Source organism: Momordica charantia, assembly GCF_013281855.1.
Source record: "Momordica charantia cultivar OHB3-1 chromosome 2 unlocalized genomic scaffold, Mcharantia_2.0 BLBB01000002.1, whole genome shotgun sequence".
Lineage (NCBI taxonomy): Eukaryota > Viridiplantae > Streptophyta > Magnoliopsida > Cucurbitales > Cucurbitaceae > Momordica > Momordica charantia.
The window spans coordinates 20,910,757-20,934,130 of NW_028275160.1; the positions used below are offsets into that span (position 1 = coordinate 20,910,757).

At 41.9% G+C, this 23,374-nt stretch overlaps 1 protein-coding gene and 1 long non-coding RNA gene across 2 annotated transcripts; both read right to left on the reverse strand.

Annotated features, from left to right (window-relative positions):
* Positions 1-361: 361 nt before the first annotated feature.
* On the reverse strand, positions 362-7,117 carry LOC148213019 (uncharacterized). The gene is made up of 3 exons (XM_088120892.1): positions 6,941-7,117; positions 5,939-6,830; positions 362-715 (listed from the first exon to the last, which is right to left on the reverse strand). The coding sequence occupies exons 1-2, from the start codon at positions 7,115-7,117 to the stop codon at positions 6,156-6,158; spliced, it is 852 nt and encodes a 283-aa protein (XP_087977018.1). The 3' UTR covers positions 362-715; positions 5,939-6,155.
* A 1,968-nt stretch (positions 7,118-9,085) lies between these two features.
* On the reverse strand, positions 9,086-9,790 carry LOC148213020 (uncharacterized). The gene is made up of 3 exons (XR_015789245.1): positions 9,564-9,790; positions 9,272-9,460; positions 9,086-9,181 (listed from the first exon to the last, which is right to left on the reverse strand). It is a non-coding gene; the product is annotated as an uncharacterized LOC148213020 (long non-coding RNA).
* Between the last annotated feature and the right edge of the window lie 13,584 nt (positions 9,791-23,374).

A 23,374-nucleotide genomic window follows, 5' to 3' on the forward strand; every position in this document is an offset into this window, starting at 1 on the left:
ACATCAGCGTAACTCTTCTGTCTGCTTTGGGCCGTCTGCATTCTTGTTCTAATCTTTTGGATGGCGCCATTAGTTTCTTGTACCAATTCTGGTCCCAACAGGACTCTCTCACCGACCTCATCCCAATGCACCGGCGACCTACACTTTCTCCCATATAACGCTTCATATGGGGCCATGTCAATGGTTGCCTGATAACTGTCGTTGTATGCAAACTCTGCTAAGTACAGGTGTAACGCCCCAAGATTTTATATATATCATCCTAGGCAATGCTGAATAATTTACCTGACTAGCTTTAACTCTAAACACGCGATAAGCAACTCCCTGGAAAAATAATTTAAACGAAATAAAACTTCAACTCCCATACGTTCTGTCAGAAATACAAATGCCACAAACTGTCAGGACTTTGCCCTCCGTAGGCAATTTAAAAACAGAAACATCTCATATCCGCCTTAGTGACAAAAGTTCATAAATAAATAAAACAACCGTACACCTAAACTCCAACGACGACAGTGACGCGTTTACCAGCAACATCCATAACAAATAAAGTAGCTCTAAAGAATACAAAATTTCCTCTGCGGTTCACACCTAGCAATAACATAAATCTCAATACTACTCATACCCAACGACCCTTCCCTCTATCCTCACTAACTAAGCTAGTGATCCTTCCTCGGTCAAGCCCTCTCCACGTCATCACCGCGGTCAACCCTGTTCGCACCTGAAAACATATAAGGGTAAAAAGGGGTGTGAGTACATAAGGTACCCCGTAAGTAGCACTTCCTAACTAACACAAAAATCATGCTCACAGTCACGGCATAAAGAATAAAACGATAGCAAGGCAATTAAATAAGCAGTGAGAGATAGCAAACAATAACTAGACATTTACATACAACAACCATGCATCGGAACTACCAAGACCACAACCCATGATTCACTAGCCCTTGTCTCATGGTACTAAACCTTCCTCTACACCCCCCTGTGTTACTCCCCGCTTAACTTCTCGAGGCATGACGGCTCTTGACATTTATTCCCAAGTCACCGTACCCCCTCCTTTTAAAGTACTTGATGTTCGACCTTGCCATTTATTCCCAAGGCCTAGCACCACTACTTCGCAAGCACCACTCTACTTTAATCCCTCAAGGCTAACTCCTCGAGTCGCATTGACCCTTAACATTTATCCCCAAGGCCTCAATACTCCTCTACAGAAACTTGATGTTCGGCCTTGCCATTTATTCCCAAGGCCTGAACTGTGCACCAGTCCTTGCCGTTTATCCCCAAGGTACCGATGACTTCCCAGCGTATTGGTCCTTGACATTTATCCCCAAGACCCCAATACTCATTTACAGAAATTTGACGTTCGGCCTTGTCATTTATTCCCAAGGCCACTACTCAAGGCTTTGAACCTCCAAGAGATTTATATGCATTTTCAGGTCAGAACACCCATAGTTAACGGACTACCAACCCGTCCCTTCACCCTTCACCCTTCACCACTTCACTAACCCTCCCATGACCACCTACAGGTAAATTTCCCACATTCTAATTCACTGCACAGTTTACAAGCATGCTTTTCCTCGTAATAAACAAAATACACCCAACAGCTCACAACTAAAACAATAAAACTAAATTATCAGTTTAATAATGCGAGCATTTCATTTACATGATATTTGCGAAACGTCATGAGCCAGTTACTTCTAACTACAACAATTCAGAACCTACTAGTCACCTACAACAATAAGAACATGAAGCATGTTTCCTCAAAAGTGTTCAATAATAGAAAGACGGCAACAAGATCACTAGAAGTTCACAAATCAAAACTAACAATCCCTACATGCTCAATTAAATTATTTTAGCAAGAAAACAGCATCAAAACCATTCCGTTAACGCTAAATAACGCACACACTCGCCCCTGGTGCTACTTACACAACCACGTCTTTAAGTTTGCGTCGATCTCACACCTAAGAACCAAAAACAGAAAAATACAGCAATTTAAATGTATTGTTCAGCCTTCGAAAAACGACTCTACGAGGGTTTAAAGGGCTCATTACCGCAAAACGACTTCGTGTAGGTGTGGGTAAATTAGATCTAGCTTGCAAAGGTGTGGGTAGCATAAATCGGGCTTCGAACGGATGAAGATAATCGCCGAACACCACCAAAACACTGCTGTCCACATTTTTTTGCAGCAGCGAAAAGTGCCCAAAACGACCTCCAACGGCTTCGTTTTGATGTCCGTTACTACAAAACAACTTCGCTTAGGTGTGGGTATTCCAAATCGATTTCGTTTGGATGTGGGTAATCCAAATCTAACTTCGAACAAATGTGGGTTAAAGAAAAGTTACCCGGTTTCACGGATCTAAGCTATTCGAGGTTGTTAGGCTCGTTGATCGGAGAAGGGACGCCGCGAAAACAGCCTCACGTGTATTGATGCCGCCTGCAGCAGCCCGAACGTCACGCGCCGCCGCTGCCCGTCGCACGCCGCTGCTGCCCGTCGCACGCTGCCGCCGTCTGCCGCTGCCCAACGCCACGCGCCGCCGCTACCCGTCGCACGCCGCTGCTGCCCGTCGCGTGCTGCCGCCGTCTGCCGCTGCCCGACGCCGTGCTGCTGCTGCCCGACGCCGCACCTGCTGCTGCCGACGTCCGCGCCTGCTGCTGTCCCGTCGTCGGTGCTGCTTCGTCGGAGAAAGAAATCCGAATGGGGGGGGGGGGCTGGCGGCTTCAAACGAAAGGGAAGGGTGGAAGAAGATGAGGAAGGAGAATAAGATGGGCTAGGGTTGTTTTGTTTTAATTCCCCTTTTTCTTTTGTTTTGCAACATAAACTCACTTGGGCTAGTTTCTTTTGTTTAAGGCCCATTTACCCAATAACTCCTTGTTAACAAAACCAATAATATAATTTCGTAGTTGGTCCAATGGCCCAGAGCAAGTGTCACATAGCGGAATCCGTACTAAACCATAACTTAATAAATACTACACGCTACTAACTCACCACTAACTCTGTAACAATACACACTAGCCGAGATGCCACACTTAAATTAAATAAAGATCACTGATGAGTCGAATAAAAAAAAATAAAAATAAAAATAAAAATAATGAAATAAATAAATCAATCAATAAACAAAATCTATTTTGTTATAAAATTTTCCGGAACTCGGGGCAAGCTAACCTGAGTAACGCGGGGCGTTACAACAGGTGTTTGTCCCAAGAACCACCGAAATCCAATGTGCAAGCCCTCAACATATCTTCCAGAACCTGGTTCAGACGCTCGGTCTGGCCATCGGTCTGGGGGTGGAACGCCGTACTGAAATCGAGTTGTGTCCCCAGTGCTTTATGCAAACTCCGCCAAAACGTTGACGTGAAACGGAAGTCCCGATCTGACACTATGGTCACTAGTATGCCATGGAGTCTAACTATTTCATGCAGATAAAGTTCCGCCCACCTTTCTACTGAATACGTGGCTCCGCCTGGTATAAAATGCGCAGACTCTGTTAAGCGATCCACAATCACCCAAATCACTGTGAAACCTTTAGCCGTCCTCGGCAACCCTGTAATGAAGTGCATGGCTACGTCATCCCACTTCCACACCGGTATACTTAAAGGTTGCAACAACCCGGCGGGCCTCTGTCTGGAGGCTTTCACTTGTTGGCACGTCAAACAGCTACTAACAAATTGAGCAATCTCACGCTTCATATTGTGCCACCAATAGTGTCTCTTAAGATCTCTATACATCTTGGTACTCCCAGGATGCACCGAGAATGGAGTATTATGAGCCTCGGTTAGTAAATCCCTCCTTAAAGGAAAATCTCTTGGCACGCACAGTCTCCCCTGATAGAGCAGGGCTTTATCTTCCGAAAGGGAAAAATCTCCTTGGCCCAGCATAATGAAACCCTTGTTCAGGCTGGAATCTCCCCTTTGTGCAGCGATGATTCGCTGTCTTAGGGTGGGTTCGACCGAGAGTTGAGTTAGCACTGCTAAGACATCTTTTACCGCTAACTCCACCTCAGAACGGTCCAACTCATCTAACACTGGTCCAGGAGGTACTACCAGAGGAGCTACGCTTGCTGCTCTTCTACTGAGTGCATCGGCCACCACGTTTGCCTTACTCAGATTGTAATTGATCTCGTAGTCGTAGTCTTTTACCAGTTCTAACCACCTCCGCTGCCTTAGGTTGAGTTCTTTCTGAGTGAAGAAATATTTCAAACTTTGGTGATCAGTGAAGATTTGAATCTTTTCCCCATATAGGTAGTGTCTCCATATCTTCAAGGCGAACACTACCGCAGCAAGCTCCAAATCATGGGTGGCATAGTTAAGCTCGTGTACCTTTAACTGTCGTGAGGCATAGGCGATGACTTTCCCATGCTGCATCAAAACGCAACCTAAACCCCTTCGTGAAGCGTCACTGTACACCACTAAACTTCCCGCCCCATCCGGTACCGTTAACACTGGGGCCGTGACCAAACACTCCTTCAGTTCTTGGAAGCTTTTCTCACATTCATCGCTTTAAGTGAACGTGGCATTCTTGCGGGTTAACTGAGTCAACGGCGCCGCCACCCGAGAGAAATCCTGGACGAACCTTCTATAATAGCCGGCTAGGCTGAGAAAACTGCGGATTTCGGTCACCGTGCGAGGCCTTGGCCAACCACTGACCGCCTCCACCTTGGCCGGGTCCACGGCAATACCTTCCCTAGTAACTATGTGGCCAAGGAAAGCCACCTTAACCAGCCAAAACTCACATTTCGAGAACTTCGCGTACAGGCTGTTCTTTCTCAAAGCGGTAAGAACCTGCCGCAGATGTCCTTCGTGCTGCTCTTCCATCTTGGAGTAAATTAAAATATCGTCGATAAACACGATCACAAACAGGTCCAAAAATTCCTTAAAAACTCGATTCATGAGGTCCATAAATGCCGCAGGGGCATTAGTGAGTCCGAAAGACATAACGGTAAACTCAAAATGCCCATACCTGGTCCTGAAGGCTGTCCTAGGTATGTCAGCGTCTTTAATTCTCAACTGGTGGTACCCCGATCGTAGGTCTATCTTTGAGAACACCCTTGCTCCTTTTAGTTGATCAAAGAGGTCATCTATGCGAGGAAGGGGTACCTATTTTTTATTGTCACCTTGTTCAGTTCCCGGTAATCAACACAAAGTCGCATAGATCCATCTTTCTTTTTCACAAACAGCACGGGAGCACCCCAAGGAGACACGCTCGGGCGAATGAAGCCTTTGCCTAGGAGCTCTTCCAGCTGAGCCTTAAGCTCCTTAAGTTCCGCTGGAGCCATGCGGTACGGTGCCTTCGAAATGGGGGCTGTCCCGGGTGGTAAGTCGATGCAAAAATCCAGTTCACGAACAGGGGGTAGCCCCAGAAGGTCATCGGGGAACATGTCTGGGAACTCTCTAACCACGTGAACGGAGTCGATACTAGGTGGAGTCTTACTAATGTCGACGACGTTGGTCAAATATCCCCAAGCTCCATTCTGTAACAGGCGTTTTGCCTTCAACGCCGATACTGTCCTTGGGACTCTACCAGTAACTCCTTTAAATGTAAAGTTCCGACCCGAAGGTAGTTGGAAGGAGACTTCTCTTCTCGAGCAATTAATGTTGGCTTGGTTGGTAGCTAGCCAATCCATGCCCAAAATAACGTCAAAATCTTGCATGTCCAGTTGGATCAATCTTGCCCTTAGGGTCTGATTATCAAAAGATAACTCACCTGCCCTCAACTTTTGACTAGCAATCAAAACTGACCCTGATGGTGTAGAAACCGACAACAAAAACCCTAACGGCTCTAATTCGAGGGTTGCCTGACGAACAAACGCAGAAGAGATGAAAGTGTGGCTCGACCCCGAATCAAACAATACATATGCAGGCACATCATGGACTAAGACGGTACCTAGATCACAACGCAAAGATAAGGATATACACTCACACACAACACCCAAAAAGTGAGAAGAAATACCTGTGACCACGGTTTCGGCATCCGCCGCTTCCTTGCGAGTAAGTGCGAAGACACGAGCCCTTTGGTTATTTCCCTGCGTCGAAACTGATGGGGAAATCCTCTGGCCTAACCTCTGTGTATTTGCGGCCGACATGGGACATTCCCTTGCAAAATGCCCCTCTCTTCCGCACCTGAAACAACCCTTACTTCCCGTCCAGCACTGCCCCGTATGTCTTTTCTAGCAGGTGGGGCATACTGGCGGCATGCCCTGGTGCTGAGCTTGGCGCTGGGGTGCTCTCAATACCGGGTCGGCATAAGTCGGAGGGAACTTCCTTTTCACACTTGAAGATGATCCGACCTCTGGCAGGGGAGAGACCTTGTTGTAGACATCCTTATCCATAATCAAGGCGCCCCTAACTGCTTCAGCATAGGTGGTGGGTCGCTGAAGATCCACCGGGCCTCTGATTCCCTTGCGCAAGCCTTTAACAAACCTCTTGATCTTCAATGCCTTAGTGGGAATCAACTCTAGAGTGAAACGGGAGAGTTCCGCGAACTTCCTTTCATACTGTGCCACCGATAAGGTTCCTTGGACTAGATGAAGGAATTCCGCCTCCTTCATGTCTTTCACAGTCTCCGGATAGTAGTAGTCGTACAACAAGTCCTTGAACCTCGCCCACGGAATTGGTACATTTGCATGATCCTCTGCCCCTGCTATTGAGTCCCACCAGTTCAGGGCCTCGCCCCTCAACATAAAAACCGCACCCTTCACCTTGAATTGGTCATCGCAACCAAGATACGCGTAAAGGGCTTCCAACTCTCTGATCCACTCTTCCGCTGCAGTCGCTCTTTCACTCTCACCGTCAAAGGTTGGGGGTCCGTAACGCTTGAAATCCTTGATGAAGTGAGCCTTGCTCTAGGAGTATGAAGATGTTGGGGTGGCTGAGCTTGGACTCCGCCCACCCCTGCTGCGTTATTGATCACTGCTTGCAATGCCTCCACAAGCAACACCAATTGGGGGTTCACCTGAGGAACTGCTGGGGGAACTGGAGGATCTGCCCGCTCTTGAGCTGTTGCTGGAGGAAATGGAGGGACTACTCCTGCCTGATTCCCAGCAGGAGGGGGCGATGGATCCGCTCCGTTCTCACCTCCGGAAGCGGGGTCGGCATCAGCTCGCAATTTCATACTACGACAGGGAGGCATTACCTGGATGAACGATACAAAATTTCAGCAAGACGTTAGCACGATACTCCACGCATAGACTAACAGGAATGTGGCAGTCGAAACTCCCATAATAGTAAAAGGTCCACTACATTCTATTTGGTACGCTTAGTGAACACTCTATGCCTAGCCAAACAGAGCGGCAACAAAAACTGATAAAAGAAAAAAAAAATTCAGCGCAGAAGTAAATCATGGGGAATGTATAAGTTCTCAAGGACAAGCATGAAGCGTACCTGGTGATGACAAGGAGGCTGACCGAGATCACTACTCCTAAGTATGCTAGCTACTAACTCAGTCTACAGGAACGTTTCGGCTCTGATACCAACTGTAACGCCCCAAGATGTTATATACCATCCTAGGTAATGCTAAATAATCCACCTGTCTAGCCTTAACTCTAAACACGAGATAACCAACTTCTTGGGAAATAATTTAAACAAAATAAAGCTTCGACTCCCATAATTCAACCAAAAATATCAATTTTATAAACTGTCAAAACTTCGCTCTCCGTGGGCAATTTAAAAAAAAGACATCTCATGTCTGCCTCAGTGGCTAAAATTCTTAAATAAATAAAACAATTGTACACCTAAACTCCAACGACAACAGTGACGCGTTTAACAATAACATCCATAAAAAAAATAGTTCTAAAGAAAACAAAATCGCTCCTCGGGTCCACACCTAGCAATAAGATAAATCCCAACGCTACTCGTACCAAACGACCCTTCCCTCTATCCTCACTAACTCGACTAGTGATCCCTCCTCGGTCAAGCCCCCTCCACGGCATCACCACGGTCGGCCCTGTTCACACCTGAAAACAAATAAGGATAAAAAGGGGGGTGAGTACATAAGCTACTCCGTAAGTAGCCCTTCCTAACTAACACAAAAATCATGCTCACAGTCACGGCATATAAAATAAAACGATGGCAAGACAATTAAATAGACAGCGAGAGATAAAAGACAATAACTTGACATTTACATACAACAACCATGCGTCGGAACTACCAAGACTACAACCATATGATTCAATAGCCCTTGTCCCACAATACTAAACCTCTTTCTACACCCCCCTGTGATACTCCCCGTTTAACTTCTTGAGGCATGACGGCTCTTGACATTTATTCCCAAGATACCGCCCCCCTCCTTTTATAGTACTTGATGTTCGACCTTGCCATTTATTCCCAAGGCCTAGCACCACTACTTCGCAAGCACCACTCTACTTTAGTCCTTCAAGCCGAACTCCTCGAGTCGCATTGGCCCTTGACATTTATCCCCAAGGCCTCAATACTCCTCTACAGAAACTTGATGTTCGGCCTTGCCATTTTTTCCCAAGGCCTGAACTGTGCACCGGTCCTTGCCGTTTATCCCCAAGGTACCGATGACTTCCCAGCGTATTAGTCCTTGACATTTATCCCCAAGACCCCAATACTCATTGACAGAAATTTGACGTTCGGCCTTGTCATTTATTCCCAAGGCAACTACCCAAGGCTTTGAACCTCCAAGCGTTTTATATGCATTTTCAGTTCAGACCACCCATAGTTTAACAGACTGCCAACTTGTCCCTTCACCCTTCACCCTTCACTACTTCCACTAGCCCTCCCAAGACCACCTACAAGTATATTTCCCACATTCCAATTCACTGCACAGTTCACAAGCATGTTTTTCTTTGTAATAAACAAGTCACCACCCAACAGCTCACAACTAAAACAATATAAACTAATTATCAGTTTAACAACGCGAGCATTTCATTTACAACATGTTTGCAAAACGTCATGAGCCAGTTACTTTTAACCACAACAATTCAGAATCTTCTAGTCACCTCCAACAATAAGAATAGAAAGCATGTTTCCTCATAAGTGTTCAATAATAGAAAGACGGCAACAAAATCACTAGAAGTTCACAAATCAAAACTAACAATCCCTACATGCACAATTAAATTATTTTAACTAAAAATCAGCATCAAAAGCATTTCATTAACGCTAAATAACGCACGCACTCGCCCCCTGGTGCTACTTACCTAACCACGTCTTTATGTTTGCGTCGAACTCACACCTAAGCACAAAAAATGGAAAAATATAGCAATATAAATATACTGTTCAGCCTTCGAAAACAACTCTAAGAGGGTTCAAAGGGTCTCATTACCATAAAACGACTTCGTGTAGGTGTGGGTAAATTAGATCTAGCTTGCAAAGGGGTGGGTAGCGTAAATTGGGCTTCGAACGGATGAAGATAATCGCCGGACACCAGCCAAAACACTGCTGTCCACGTTTTTTTTACAGCAGCGACAAACGCCCAAAACGACCTCCAACGGCTTCGATTTGATGTCCGTTACTACAAAACAATTTCGCTTAGGTGTGGGTATTCCAAATCGATTTCGTTTAGGTGTGGATAATCCAAATCTAACTTCGAACAAAGGTGGGTCAAAGAAAATTACCGGGCTTCCCGGATCTAAGCTATCCGAGTCGTTCGAGTTTGTCGGATCGAGAGAAAACACCGCGAACAGCCACCACGTGCCGCCGCCGCATCTGCTGCTGCCCGAGACCACGCGCCGCCGCCTGTTGCTGCCCTACGCCGCACTTGCTACTCCGATGCTGCCGCTGTTCGTCACGTCGCCTGAACGGAGCTGCTCGCCGGAGAAGAAGAATCCGAGTGGGGGGTAGCCGGCGGCTTCAACAAGAGAGGGAAATGGAGGAAGAAGAAGATGAAAAAGAACAAGGGCTAGGGTTATTTGTTTTAAACTTTTAACTCCTTTGGGCTTGGGTTCTTTTCCTTTTGTTTAAGGCCCACTTACCCAACCCCTCCTTGTTAAAACAAGCCAATAATATAATTTCGTAATTGGACCAATGGCCCAAAACAAGTGTCACATAACGGAATCCGTACTAAACCATAATTTAATAAATAACTACACGCGACTAACTCACCACTAATTCTGTAGCAATATACAATAACCGAGATGCCACACTTAAATTAAATAAAGATAACTGATGAATCAAATAAAATAAAATGAAATAAATAAGTAAAAATCTATTTTGTTATAAAAATTTCCCGGAACTCAAGGCAAGCTAATCTGAGTAACGCGGGGCGTTACACTCAAATAAGTTCAAATGTAGCTTATGCTCAAATTCAACCCCATCATGAGCCAATCATTATGCCACAAGGTCCAATCACAAGAGCTAGAGCTAAAAGACTACAAGAAAGGGGTTAATGGTCACTTCTTAGCTAAGGTGTTCACACTTGGTGAAGAGTTGCATCCGTTCAAGCTTGAAAATACATCTTGTCATCCAAGAAACTTCATGAATCTAAAAATCCGGATTCATCCACATATTTAATTTATTATGTATTTTTCAAGGGTTGTGTCTTTTCATCTAAGGGTTGTCTTTTCATTGTTTCTTTTCAATTACTATAAATAGGGATGTACATTTGCTTTTCAAGAACAACATTTGATGAATGAAAATTTCAGATTGAGTTTAATCTCTCTCAAGCTTTAAGCTTTCCTTGTATTCTTGTGTTTAGAATGCAAGTTTAGAACTTTCAATCTGTTTGATCAACTAGGTTGTGGAGAGTTCAAAATCTTGAAGATAGGAACAAGTTCTCTTTTCTTCTTGATCTTTGATCATCTTACCAAGCATAAATCTGTTTAGCTTTATTGGGGTTGGTTCATCATCTTGTTATTGGGGTTATTCTTGTTATTGTTGTGGCGGTTCACCTTGAATAGGGGAGTTCTCATGCATAATTGAGATAGTTCCTTTATCATTTGGTATCAGAGCTTTGGCTCTAAACATATTATATCTTATTCACTTTCCTTAGTTCTTCATCTTTCTTTCTTTCTTCATTCCATCGTTACATCTAGTTTCATCTTGCTTGACTCTTCATCTTCTCATATTTGATTCATCTTTTATCATACTTGCTGGAAAAAAAAAGGTTTGTTTTAAAGGGAAAAAAAGTGACTCTTCATCTTCTTTTGATTCACACCATTTCACTCATATTTCTTTCTTTTCCATTCCATTTTGCTTATTAGAAAACATTTGTGTATTTGTTTCTAAATTTTTTACTTTTGTGACTTTTCACATTTTATGCTATATTGAAGTGTTCTTGCATGATTCTCAAACAATACTATAAAGACTTGCTAAAGTTTGGGATATTAGAAGTCAGAATGTTTTACCAAAGGCGAAGACGTTGTGAGAATCACGTTAGTGAGGACCCGTTTTGGAAGTCTATGAGAGATAATTTTGCTGAAATGCGCAAATCCATGGAGTACATTTCAATGTTAAATCAAGAATTGAAATTGAGGGACCAAGCCAAGGAGAGACAAACTGCACAATTCGTTCAAATGGAGGAAGATTTTTCCGAGCCTCAAGAGGATAACAAATCAATGTAAAATGAGAGAAAACATCCAAATCTCCAAAAGCATGATTCGAACAATATTGAGGTCGTTATGTATGATGTCGAAGAGGAAGATTCAAATGATGAGATTGTTATGTGTGATGCTCAAGAGGAAGATTCAAATGGTGACGTTGTTATGTTTGATGAGAAGACAACCGAAGATTGTAATGAGTTATGCTCTAAAAAAGAGGTGGAAACAAAAGTAGTAGAAACAAAGGACGGTGAAAAAAGTGACAAATGAGAGAAAAGTGTTGATGACCATATTATTTTGGTTACGAGAGTTTCTGAAGCTAGAATTATTTTGTTTTCAAAACGACATATACATGAGCTTGTAAAAGAACGAAGTTACTTTCTAACGGGTGCACTTAAACCAAGTGTACCAAGATTTTCTTTTGAATTTTTGCAGAAAGTTAAAGTTCTCGTTGAAAAGAAAAATTCAAAAGTTGTTTTTAAAAAGAGCCAATTTCATTCACATGGGACATATGAGTCTAAGAGGCTGCACAAAAAGCATCATTCCAACTTCACTTCCTACCACATCCAAGACAAGAAATTCAAAGCGGAGGGGGATCCAAGTAGTACGAGACCATGGAATGCACATGACTTCAAATTTGCCATGCAAGGAGATCCTTTAGATTCGAGGATGAATCTTTTCGAAGAATGGGAGAATGATATAGAAATGAGTGATCACGGAGTGCACGAGGAAAGCCTACAAGAGGAGCAAGCTCAAATAAGCTCAAATGTAGCTTATGCTCAAAGTCAACCCAATAATGAGCCAATCATTATGTCACAATGTCCAATCACAAGAGCTAGAGCTAAAAGACTACAAGAATGGTTGAATGGTCACTTCCTCGCTAAGGTGTTCACACTTGGTGAAGACTGACACGACCCGCCCTAAACACCTACTAGCTATAGGACAAGCCGAGCCGACCACAGACCTCCAACCAACTACCGAGTCTATAGTCAACTTCTTTTTAAATTTCTAAAACTAATTTAGGTTATTCTTCAATATATAAAACATAAAGTGTACATAATTCAATTCCGAAATAACTATTTGGCCACGACTTCTAAACATGCTGTACAACCACAAAAGGTACAACTACTCTAACATAAGTCATTCTAGATGTATATACAAAACGATATGCAAGTTCTGAGACGATGAGTGGCAGAAACTGGTCGGCTTTCTCTTTAAAACTCAGGTGCAGCCTGGTGGAGAAAAACAATGATAAACAGTGAGCTTGGAAGCTCAGTGAGTGGCATTTTAATAAGAAAAGAGTTTCGTAAAACTTCTTCCATAAAAACAACTGAAATTTCAATTCTTAAGACGAGCTTTCTAAAAACATATACTTTCTAAAATACACTTTCTGAATACGTATCAAATATCTTCTTTAGCCTCCTTTAGCCTTAACTGCTGGTACCCCGAACGCAAGTCTATCTTCGAGAACACCTTCGCCCCCTGAAGCTGATCAAAAAGGTCATCAATTCGTGGTAGGGGATACTTATTCTTAACCGTAACTTTGTTTAGTTCCCTGTAATCTATACAAAGTCGCATAAAACCGTCCTTCTTCTTAACAAAGAGCACGGGCGCACCCCAAGGGGACACGCTTGGGCGGATGAAACCCTTGTCGAGTAATTCTTCCAACTGTAGCTTCAGCTCTTTCAACTCTGCCGGAGCCATTCGATAAGGTGCTTTCGAGATGGGAGCCGTCCCTGGCAATAACTCTATACAAAAGTCCACTTCGCGAGACGGAGGCAAGCCGGGGAGGTCCTCAGGGAACACGTCAGTGAACTCATTAACCACACGAACCGCCTCAATGCTTGGCACAACCTTCCTTGCATCCACAACGCTAGCCAAATAGGCCCAAGCACCACGCTGGAGATGATGGCTGGCCTTCAATGCCGACACCACCCTTGGGACCCTGGCCTTAACTCCTTTAAAGGTAAAGTTTTGTTCGGAGGGCAGGCGAAAACTAAATTCCTTCTTCGAGCAATCAATATTAGCCTGGTTAGCAGCTAACCAATCCATGCCTAGTATCACATCGAAATCTTGCATATCCAGTTGGATTAACTTTACCTCCAAGGTCTGACCATCGAAAGAGAGCTGGCCTCCTTTCACCATTTGACTAGTGACCAACACAGATCCTGACGGTGTGGATACCGATAACAAAAAGCCTAACGATTCTAGCTCTAGGTCCGCATGTCGAACAAAGGTAGAAGCAATGAAAGAATGACTAGATCTAGAGTCAAATAATGCGTAAGCAGGCATACTAAGCACTAAAACAGTCCCTGCAAAAGTAACACACATGCAATAAAGCACAAGCATATACACACAACTCAAGACTCGCAAAGAGGAGGTACCTAAGACCACCGCCTCGGCATGCGCAACATCCCCCCTGGTGAGAGCGAAGACGCGCGCCCTATGGGTCCCACCTTGAGCTGCCGTTGTCACTGGGATCCTCTGGCCTAAACCTTGGGTATTCGGGCCGGTCATCGGACACTCCCTTGCGAAATGTCCTTCCTTCTGGCACCTGTAACATATTATTTTTCCCAACCAACATGGCCCAACATGGCTCTTCTTACAAGAGGGGCACACCGGAGGAGCAGTCTGCCTTTGCACATGATGCTGGTGTCCTCTTGAGGGTTGACTGGAGGAGAACGATGCAAATTTCCTCTTAACCCCCGAGCTGGAGCCCATCACCTGCTGAGACTGAGGCTCCTCGAGACATTTGTCCATAACCAACGCACACCTGACTGCCGCTGCATATGTAGTTGGTTCCTTGAGAACAAGTAGCCCCTTGATCTCCCTATGCAAACCGTCAATGAACTTGTCAATCTTTAATTGCTCAATAGGAATATATTGCATTCTGAAACGGGACAGTTCAGTGAACTTCCTCTCGTATTGGGCCACAGTTAGGCTTCCTTGAGTGAGACGGAGAAACTCTGCCCGTTTTTCATTCCTGACAGTCACGGGGAAATAGTACTCATAAAGTAGGTCCTTAAATCTTGCCCATGTGACGGGTACGTTGGCATGATCCTCTGCTGTCGCCACCGACTCCCTCTAATTTACTGCTTCTCCCCGAAGCATAAACACTGCTCCCTGGACCTTGAAATCGTCGGAGCATCCCAAATACACATAAAGGGCTTCCAACTCCCTGACCCATTCCTCGGCCGCAGTAGGCCTCTCACTCACCCCGTTGAAAACGGGTGGCCCAAAGCGTTTGAAATCCCTGATAAACTGCACCTCCTCTTGCGGAAATTGTGCCCGACGAGGCTGCTGCACTTGAGCTCCACCGGCTCCATTCTGCATTATCCAGCAATACTTGCAATGCCTCAGCTAGTAACGCCACCTGGGGATTCACCTGGGGAACTCCCTGAGGAGCTGCCTGAGGAACCAGGGGTGCTACCCCTCCAGGAACTGCCGAGGGAACATTTGGATCCGCTGCTCCCTCACCCCTAGGATTCGGATCCTCGTAGTTGTGAGCTCTCGTGTTCCGTCGAAAAGCCATTGTCTAAGGAACAGAGAACAGAGAACCAAGGTCATTATCGCACTAACCGGGGCACAATACAAGTGCAAAGCTCAAGCAAGTCTATATAATGAACCAAGGAAACACACCGACCTATCTAATATCAGTCAATAATAATATCTCAACCATAAGCAATGTAAGACATTCATGATCAAACAAACAGAACTAGGAAACGTACCTGGTGATGAAGAGGAGACTGACAAGGACCATACACTAACGACCTAGATTCTAGGACAGTCTACAGGAACAACTCCGCTCTGATACCAATTGTAAAGACCCAAAATTTCCCACACACTTCGAGGTCACGTTAACTACCCAACTGATTAAACTTAACCCCAAACACGTCATGCCAACTCCCTGTGCAACAATCATATAAAATCAAGTTCCACTTCTCATCAATTTAACAATAAATCAATTTCATAGAATATCGGTCAACAACATTCGTGGACAACCTCACGAGGCGATTTTATTATTCAAACTAGGCAAAACTAAAGGAATGGAAGAAAACTGAAATAGGCACCATCCCGAAATAAAATTAACAACAAGTGGGAACCTCCCAATTATTCAAATACGAACAAATAGTTTATTGACCATAACATAAGGTCTTAACTAATAACTTAAGCTAAGCAAGAGTGACTAACCAGCCTATGGTCCTCGCTCGTCATGTCTCCTCCGTCTCATCACTATGGTCGCCAACGAGTCCCTCACCTGAAACAATAATTGTAGAGGGGGGGTGAGTATATAAAATACATTCCGTAAGTAGCCCTCACCAACAGCGCATACACATCATGCTCAACTAAATCATGAAACACTCATAGTCATGCTTTTCAACACATTATGCATTCAAACATAGACACATTATATGAAATCCGGTGACAACCACAACCAGGAACACATTAACTACCAACCTCTAGTCTCCCTAACATCTCAAGTACCTCTACGCTTATCACAGCTATCCTAGCCTTCCACAGTTAACTCCTTCGAGTAGAGTCGGCCCCTGACCACTTTTATCCAGAGCCCCGACACTACCGCATCGGCCCTCGACCATTTTTACCCAAGGCCCCGATGACTTCACCATCTATTGGCCCTTGGCCATTTCTACCCAAGGCCCCAATAACTTTCCTTCTAAAGGACTCCTCGCATCGACCCTCGACCATTTTTACCCGAGGCCTCGACACTCAATTAGTGACGTATCTGCCCCCGACCATTTATACCCGAGGCCCTAACACTCACCCATTCACTTTCTCCGAGAATCCAACTCTCCCAGAGTCTTACTATGTACTTTCTTAAGCCATGACCCATACGTCCTTCAGCTCACAACCGATTCAGCATGCTTCCACAACATAAACCACTTTCTAATAATGACATAATAATAACCCAATCATGCTTAATATCCAACATCAATATTTAGCAAGCATTACTAAGTATAATAACTCAAGAAACACGCCGAACAATTCATACATAATCAGACAACAAACATTTCCACAGCAATACTCAACAGTTTAGCAAAGCAAAAATCTCACCATTTTCACCGACAAATATTCAACACTACTCCAAGCATATCGACTAACACAACGAGAGTTATTTAGCGCAATGACGTATCAAAATTAATATTAAACGCCACAAAATCAGCACATTAGGGACCATTTAACACACACTAACACACGCACACGCCTCTTGTCTACTTACCCACAACCGCGCCCTTAAGTTTTGCGTCGATCTCACACCTAAGCACTAAAACAACAAAATACAGCAAGTTACGTACACTATTCAGCCTTCGAAATCCATTCTAAAAGGGTTTAAATGCCTCGTTACCCCCAAAATCGACTTCGTATAGGTGTGGGTCACTTAGATCTAGTCCGCCAAGGTGTGGGTAGCCTAAATCGGGCTTCAACAACGATGGGTAAGCGTCAAACGTTGTTGGAATGAAGGGATCGCCGTGATTCTGGGCTATCGGGATCGCCAAACTGCCTTGACGTGTGCTGGCCGTGGGTTGCTACCGCACGCCGGAAAAATAAAAGCGCCGCCGTTGCTGCTCGAACGCCGCCAAGGAGAAGGTCGCGCCGCCGCTGGATGGGTCGTCGGGACGCCGCTGCTGCTGTTCGATCCGAAGGAACGCCGCCGCCGCTGCCGCTACTCGATCTGAAGGAGCGCCGCCGCTGCTGCTGTTCGATCCGAAGAAGCGCCGCCGCTCGTGGGTTGTTATTCCACCGTCAGGTCGTCGTCGGCCGCCGCTGCACCTCGCTGGAAAACGCACTTGTGGCTGCCGAAAGTTTTCAACAAGAAGGAGGGGGTGGGTGTGACAGTGGCTAGGGCAAAAAGGAAGAAGGAGAAGAAGAAGATGAAGTCCCGTTTTTTTTTTTTTTTCCTTTTTCCTTTGTTTTAAAACCAAATTAACCTAATGGAGGCCCAACAAGTCCAAGTCGAAAAGAAAAGAAGTCCATCCCTTCTTAAAACAAGACCCACCACACGGAGTCCGGTAAATATCAATTTAATTGGAGTTTAGAGCCCGATAAATATGTATAAATTTAATTAACAATTAATTTAAAAATCAAATGAAAAATCTCCTGATTCGAGACTAACTCACCTGAGGGACTCGGGGCGTTACATGGTCCCAAAGACCTTCTACTTCTAGGTATACTATAGAAACACATTCACATAGCATACGGGTAATCACCTGGATACAACAATATGGTGGTTTGAAAACTTATTTTTGCATAAAATTTTCAATCTTATAAACAGTTCTAAAATTCTTCTTTTCTTCTTTCTAAGAACATTTCTTTCTCAAATCACTTCTAAACATATTTCTTTCTAATCATATTCAGTAACACAACAGTTTCTCAGAAAATCATAAAACATTTCTATGTTCTCAGAAACATTCATAAATTCTCAGCAGAAATAATCAAACATACGTAATATATATTTTCTTGAAGTTCTATAATAGATATCTTAAAATATTTAGTAAAATAACCACTCACAGATCCTATGAACGAGGTGAATTGGGTTGGTACGCTGCTCCAATTTCCGATCGTCCTAAAATAATAACCAATGAAATTTCAATTCACACTCAATTTCTATTTAAACTCTACAATTCTTCAAATTGAACCACAAATTTAATCAACAACCTCATTCTCTCTCTACCATCCAATAACACCTCTTTCTCTCTCATCTTCCTTACAAGTGGGACCTACATCCTACATTCATAATCTTTAAACCCATTTCAATTTCCTACACGTGAATAACTTCAATTTCCCAACCATTTTTTTTCTTTCATTTCCTTTTATTTTTAATTTTAACCCACTCATTCTCTCTCCTCTACTATTCACCTTCTTCCTCCCTCAACCACAACCAACGAAACCCTCTATTTCTTCCTCTCCATTTCTTCTCTTCTTCTTCTTTTACTTCACAGATTCCTCTGACCTACAACAATGAAAACACGCACAGAGGCTGAAAACCATCACAAGAGTTCAAGAAATCAGAGATTCAGAGTCTCCACCTATTTCAAGAGATACTTTGAACACAAGAAGAAAATCCACAAACCAATCTTCCATCTATACCTGTACAATGTTTTTTTTTTCTTTGCTCTAAAACCACCTTCACCTCCGCCTTCTTCAGCAATGAAATCCTTCCCTTTCAGCCTCCTCTCTCTGTTTCGTTTCGTGCCCTACACTTCCCCCTTTTTTGTTCCTTTCATTTTCTTCCTTTTTCTTTCTTTTCTGTTTTTCCCATTTTTCCTCTACACGTGTCCCCTCAACACCTTCACACACGTCTTCACTTTCCCACTTTCCTTTTCTTTTCTTTTATTTTTTTTAACTGAAAATTACAATACTGTCCTTACAGTTGCATCCCTACAAGCTTGAAAAGACATCTTGTCATCCAAGAAACTTCATGAATCTAAAAATCCGGATTCATCCACATATTTAATTTATTATGTATTTTTCAAGTATTGTGTCTTTTCATACAAGGGTTGTGTCTTTCATTGTGTCTTTTCATTTACTATGAATAGGAATGTACATTTGCTTTTTAAGAACAACATTTGATGAATGAAAATTTCATATTGAGTTTAATCTCTCTCAAGCTTTAAGCTTTCTTTGTATTCTTGTGTTTAGAATGCATGTTTAGAACTTTCAATCTAGTTTGATCAATTAGGTTGTAGAGAGTTCGAAATCTTGAAGATGAGAGTTCGAAATCTTGAAGATAGGAACAAGTTCTCTTTTCTTCTTGATCTTTGATCATCTTACCAAGCATAAATCTGTTTAGCTTTCTTGGTGTTGCTTTATCATCTTGTTATTGGGGTCATTCTTGTTACTGTTGTGGGGGTTTACCTTGAATAAGAGAGTTCTCATGCATAATTGAGATAGTTCCTTTATCAGTATATCTACCCTATCTACCGCTATAAATACACCACTCACCCATGGGTTCAAGTACGAAAATCTATCTGAAGCTTACCTGTTGAGCTCGGCTTAAATACTGACTTCGGCGTCGGAGTGGCTTACCTCCTTGCACATATCCGGAGGATCGCCCCAAGTGTAGTCAGCCGACCTCCGAGGTCGTCTGCCGTACCTTGGCTGAATCTTGCATCAACATTTTTTAATTACTAATTTGAGAACATTTGGTTGGGTGTTAAGTTTGAAATTTTTTTAGTAAAGGCTAAGAGAGGAAATTTAAGAAATAATTGATCTTCTAAAAAACTAAAAAAATATGATAATTTTTAAAGTAATTTTTAAAACGTAAAATGACAGGGTTAATTATTGAATCGTGTAGTTAGAATTTGACTCCATGGGTAGTGAATGGGGGAAGGATAGAAATTTTCACTAGTACGGCTGGATCGAAATGAGTTAATACTGACATAACGACATACACTTGGATGCTTGAGTCAGTATCAAGTCTGAGAAAGAAATTGCTTGAGTTTATGGAGTTGAGAGGGAGGAATTACTTACCTAAAATGGCTTACTACTCCGTTAGAAAGAAAGAGCGAGTCATATTAAATTAAAATCAAATCAGATCCATATTTTAAAATTAAAAGAAAAAATCGAATCTGAACAAAAGAGAGCTTACTTATTTCTTGTATCATGTCATTAAAGACTTTATTTTCTTATTTTTGTAGATTTTTAATTAGATAAATAATTATATGGGGCAACTGCAGGAATAGCCAAATTTAATAACACGTTTTAAAAAATGGTCAAACCTATGAGATATTGCAATAATGGCTAAATGACTTTTTTTTAATACTGAAAAAATGTTAAAGACAAAAATACCCTTGTAACCAATGAGATATATATGCCTAATTTTATGGATTTAAGATTTTTATGAATAGCAAAAACAATCGACCTTAATAATAGGGATTAACTGTATTTAATAAAAAGTAAATGAAATTAAAAAATTATCATAAATCTAATTTAAAATTGCTAATTAGAATTTGAGAGTAGATTTAAAAAAAACTGATAAAACTGTAATGAGGTATATTTTGAAATTTACCCCTCTAAACTAGCAGATTTACAAATAAAAAATAAATGAAATTAAAATAATTATCTTAAATCTAATTTAAAAATGCTAATTAGAATTTGTGAGTAGATTTTAAAAAAATGATAAGACTATGTTGAGGTATATTTTGAAATTTACTCATTTAAAAGAGAAGAGAAGATTTATAAATAAGAGGTAAATATAAATAAGGAAAATTAACATTACCTTTATTGGTTTTTTTAAATAAAAAAAAACAAAAGGATTATGAACAGTACCTTGCCTCCAACAATCCAACCCTCAGAACTTCCACCGTCGGCCAACCCTACCTCCATCTTCATTTGCAGAACCTCCGCCGCCCAACAATCCAACCTTCACCGCCGCCCAACCCTCAGTCGCCCTCCATCCACGCTAGACGCCGCCGAACACTGCCACCCCCTCAACGCTGAATGTCGCTCACTGCTTCACGCCACCACACCCCCTCCTGTCGCCACGTCGTCCGTCCCTCGTTTCTTCACCTCGAACGCAATCACCACCGCATCGCCCATCCCGCAATGCATCGCCCACCCTGCTGCCGCTTTGCCCAACCTGCAGCCGCGCTGCCGCCCTCCTACCGCCACAGACTAAAACCGATCATTGTTGCCCATTACTCCGATTGTTTGAGGGAGGTAAAATCTTTGTTCTAATTTTGCCTATAAAACTTAATTTAAAAAGATATTTTTTGTCTTCATAAATTTTAGGTGTATTTTTAAAAATATATAAATGTGGGACCTACTACATGAGTGTTGTTAATAACCAAATTTCAGGAGTATTGTTTATCTCTAACAAACATAATATATTTAAGTAAATTAAAATCTATAGATAGTTAAAGTTAGAGGAGGAATAACTCGATTAAAAAGTTGTTGTAATAACAAGGCGTCAAAGAGAAACGTGCACAATCAACTTAGACAGTGAAGATGTATAGATGCAACATTTTATATATGGCTTGTTAGTTTTTTAAAAAATCACCTCATAGATGTTTTATCTTTATATGTACAGATTGAATCATCAAAGACCTAGGGAGAAACTCCAATGATGATGGAGACCAACAAAAAGAGGGTGGGGGAGACTTAATCGGAGGTAAAACAAAACAGACTAAAGTTGACCCTAGAAGGAATTTGGGTTGTAAGGAATTTACCAAGAAGGTAAGAACTAAATGTATGTTTGTGTTGAATAGTAATATTTAAAAATTATATTTCCTAAACTAATTCTACTTTTATGTTTCAGGGAAAAGGAGAGTGTCTCAAGATACTTCAAGAAGAGCTAGGTAATTATTGGGATATACATGTACTAGCAGTAGTCAATAAGGGAGACTTAATCGGAGGTAAAACAAAACAGACTAAACTTGACCCTAAAAAGAATTTGGGTTGTAAGGAATCTACCAAGAAGGTAAGAACTAAATATATGTTTGTGTTGAATAATAATATTTAAAAATTATATTTACTAAACTAATTCTACTTTTATGTTTCAGGGAAAAAGATACGTAATTATTGGGATATACATGTACTAGTAGTAGTCAATAGATCTACTGACTTTAGTATTTTGTTCATGAATTGATATATACATCTGTTGACTTTCATGTTTTGTTAATTGTTGAATTATTAATACATACATATATAGACGTTTTAATTATTGGGATATACATGTACTAGTTTTATATTTATCATATTTTAGTCGTACGACAGTAAATAGATGTATTCAGTTATTACTTTTTGGTTGTTTCTTGAATTGATATATACATCTATTAACTTTCATGTTTTTGTTAATTGTAGAATTATTAGTATATACATATATAGACGTTTTAATTTTGATGATTGAGCTGCATGGTGATATATATTTGAATTGTATTCTAATTTTGGTTTTCACCAACTGGTATATACATTTACTGACCTTATGATTTTGATAATACTTCTAATATAAGGATGATACAAAATCTAATGAAGATAATAAAATGGTGAGATGGGGACCGTGGAACACTGGTAATCGTTTAAATTAACTGAATTTCCTAATAAAAGAATTAAAATAATTAGGATAAAATCCCTTGAAGGTAGGGAATAAAATTGGAATTGAACCAAGTTTGTTGAGTTGTTAAAATACTTGTAAATTCTAAAAAGCCTAGAGAGGACATTGTAGGGAAAAAACTAAAAAATGTAAAATTCCAAATATATCATTTAGGCATTCTTGCAAAATTATAAACAAATAGACATTTTCTTGACTGGGTAGCCAAATTTAGCCACTCACTTAAATTTCCCTAATTATATTTGTTAGGGTCAAAGTTGGGCCAAAAATGGCCCAACTTGTTACCCAAAGACCGGTGCACAATGAGCGTGCCACTTAGAAGAGCGTAGACTGCCCCTACAGACCAACACGAGTCTTAACTTTGAAGTTCTTATGATTGAGCCACCAAAAAGGAAGGTACACCTTATTGGTATAGGTAGTGATTATCAATTCTTTTAAGCCTTTCTGGACCATTCTTCCATGATCTCAGGATCCCTCTCATTCGAATGTGGTATCGATTCATTCATGTACCCCTCCTCTCGGGCGTCACATGCCTACCAGCTTCCGCCTTGGTTCGTCCTCGAACCATATCTTACTGGGAGAGGTTCCGCTCTAATACCAACTGTAACGCCCCCCAATTTCACTACAAGGAATGAGGTACTGTTGCCATAATAACTATTCACCATTTTCCCCATTAATGAAACATAAAGCGGAAAACCCGTGGGGTCTCTGTCGCAACCGAAACTTGGAAACGCATATTCGCCTCAGTGGCTAATAATCCAAATAAAGAAAAGAATCGGATCCTAGAAACTCATAATTGCCTCAGTGGCTAATAGTCCAAATA

Bases quoted from the DNA above. Each gene is read 5' to 3' on its own strand.
- LOC148213019 (XM_088120892.1), bottom strand. From the start codon at position 7,117: ATGCCTCCCTGTCGTAGTATGAAATTGCGAGCTGATGCCGACCCCGCT. The intron at 6,831-6,940 runs GTGAACCCCCAA...TCATACTCCTAG, and splicing joins TTCCCCCAGCAGTTCCTCAG to AGCAAGGCTCACTTCATCAA.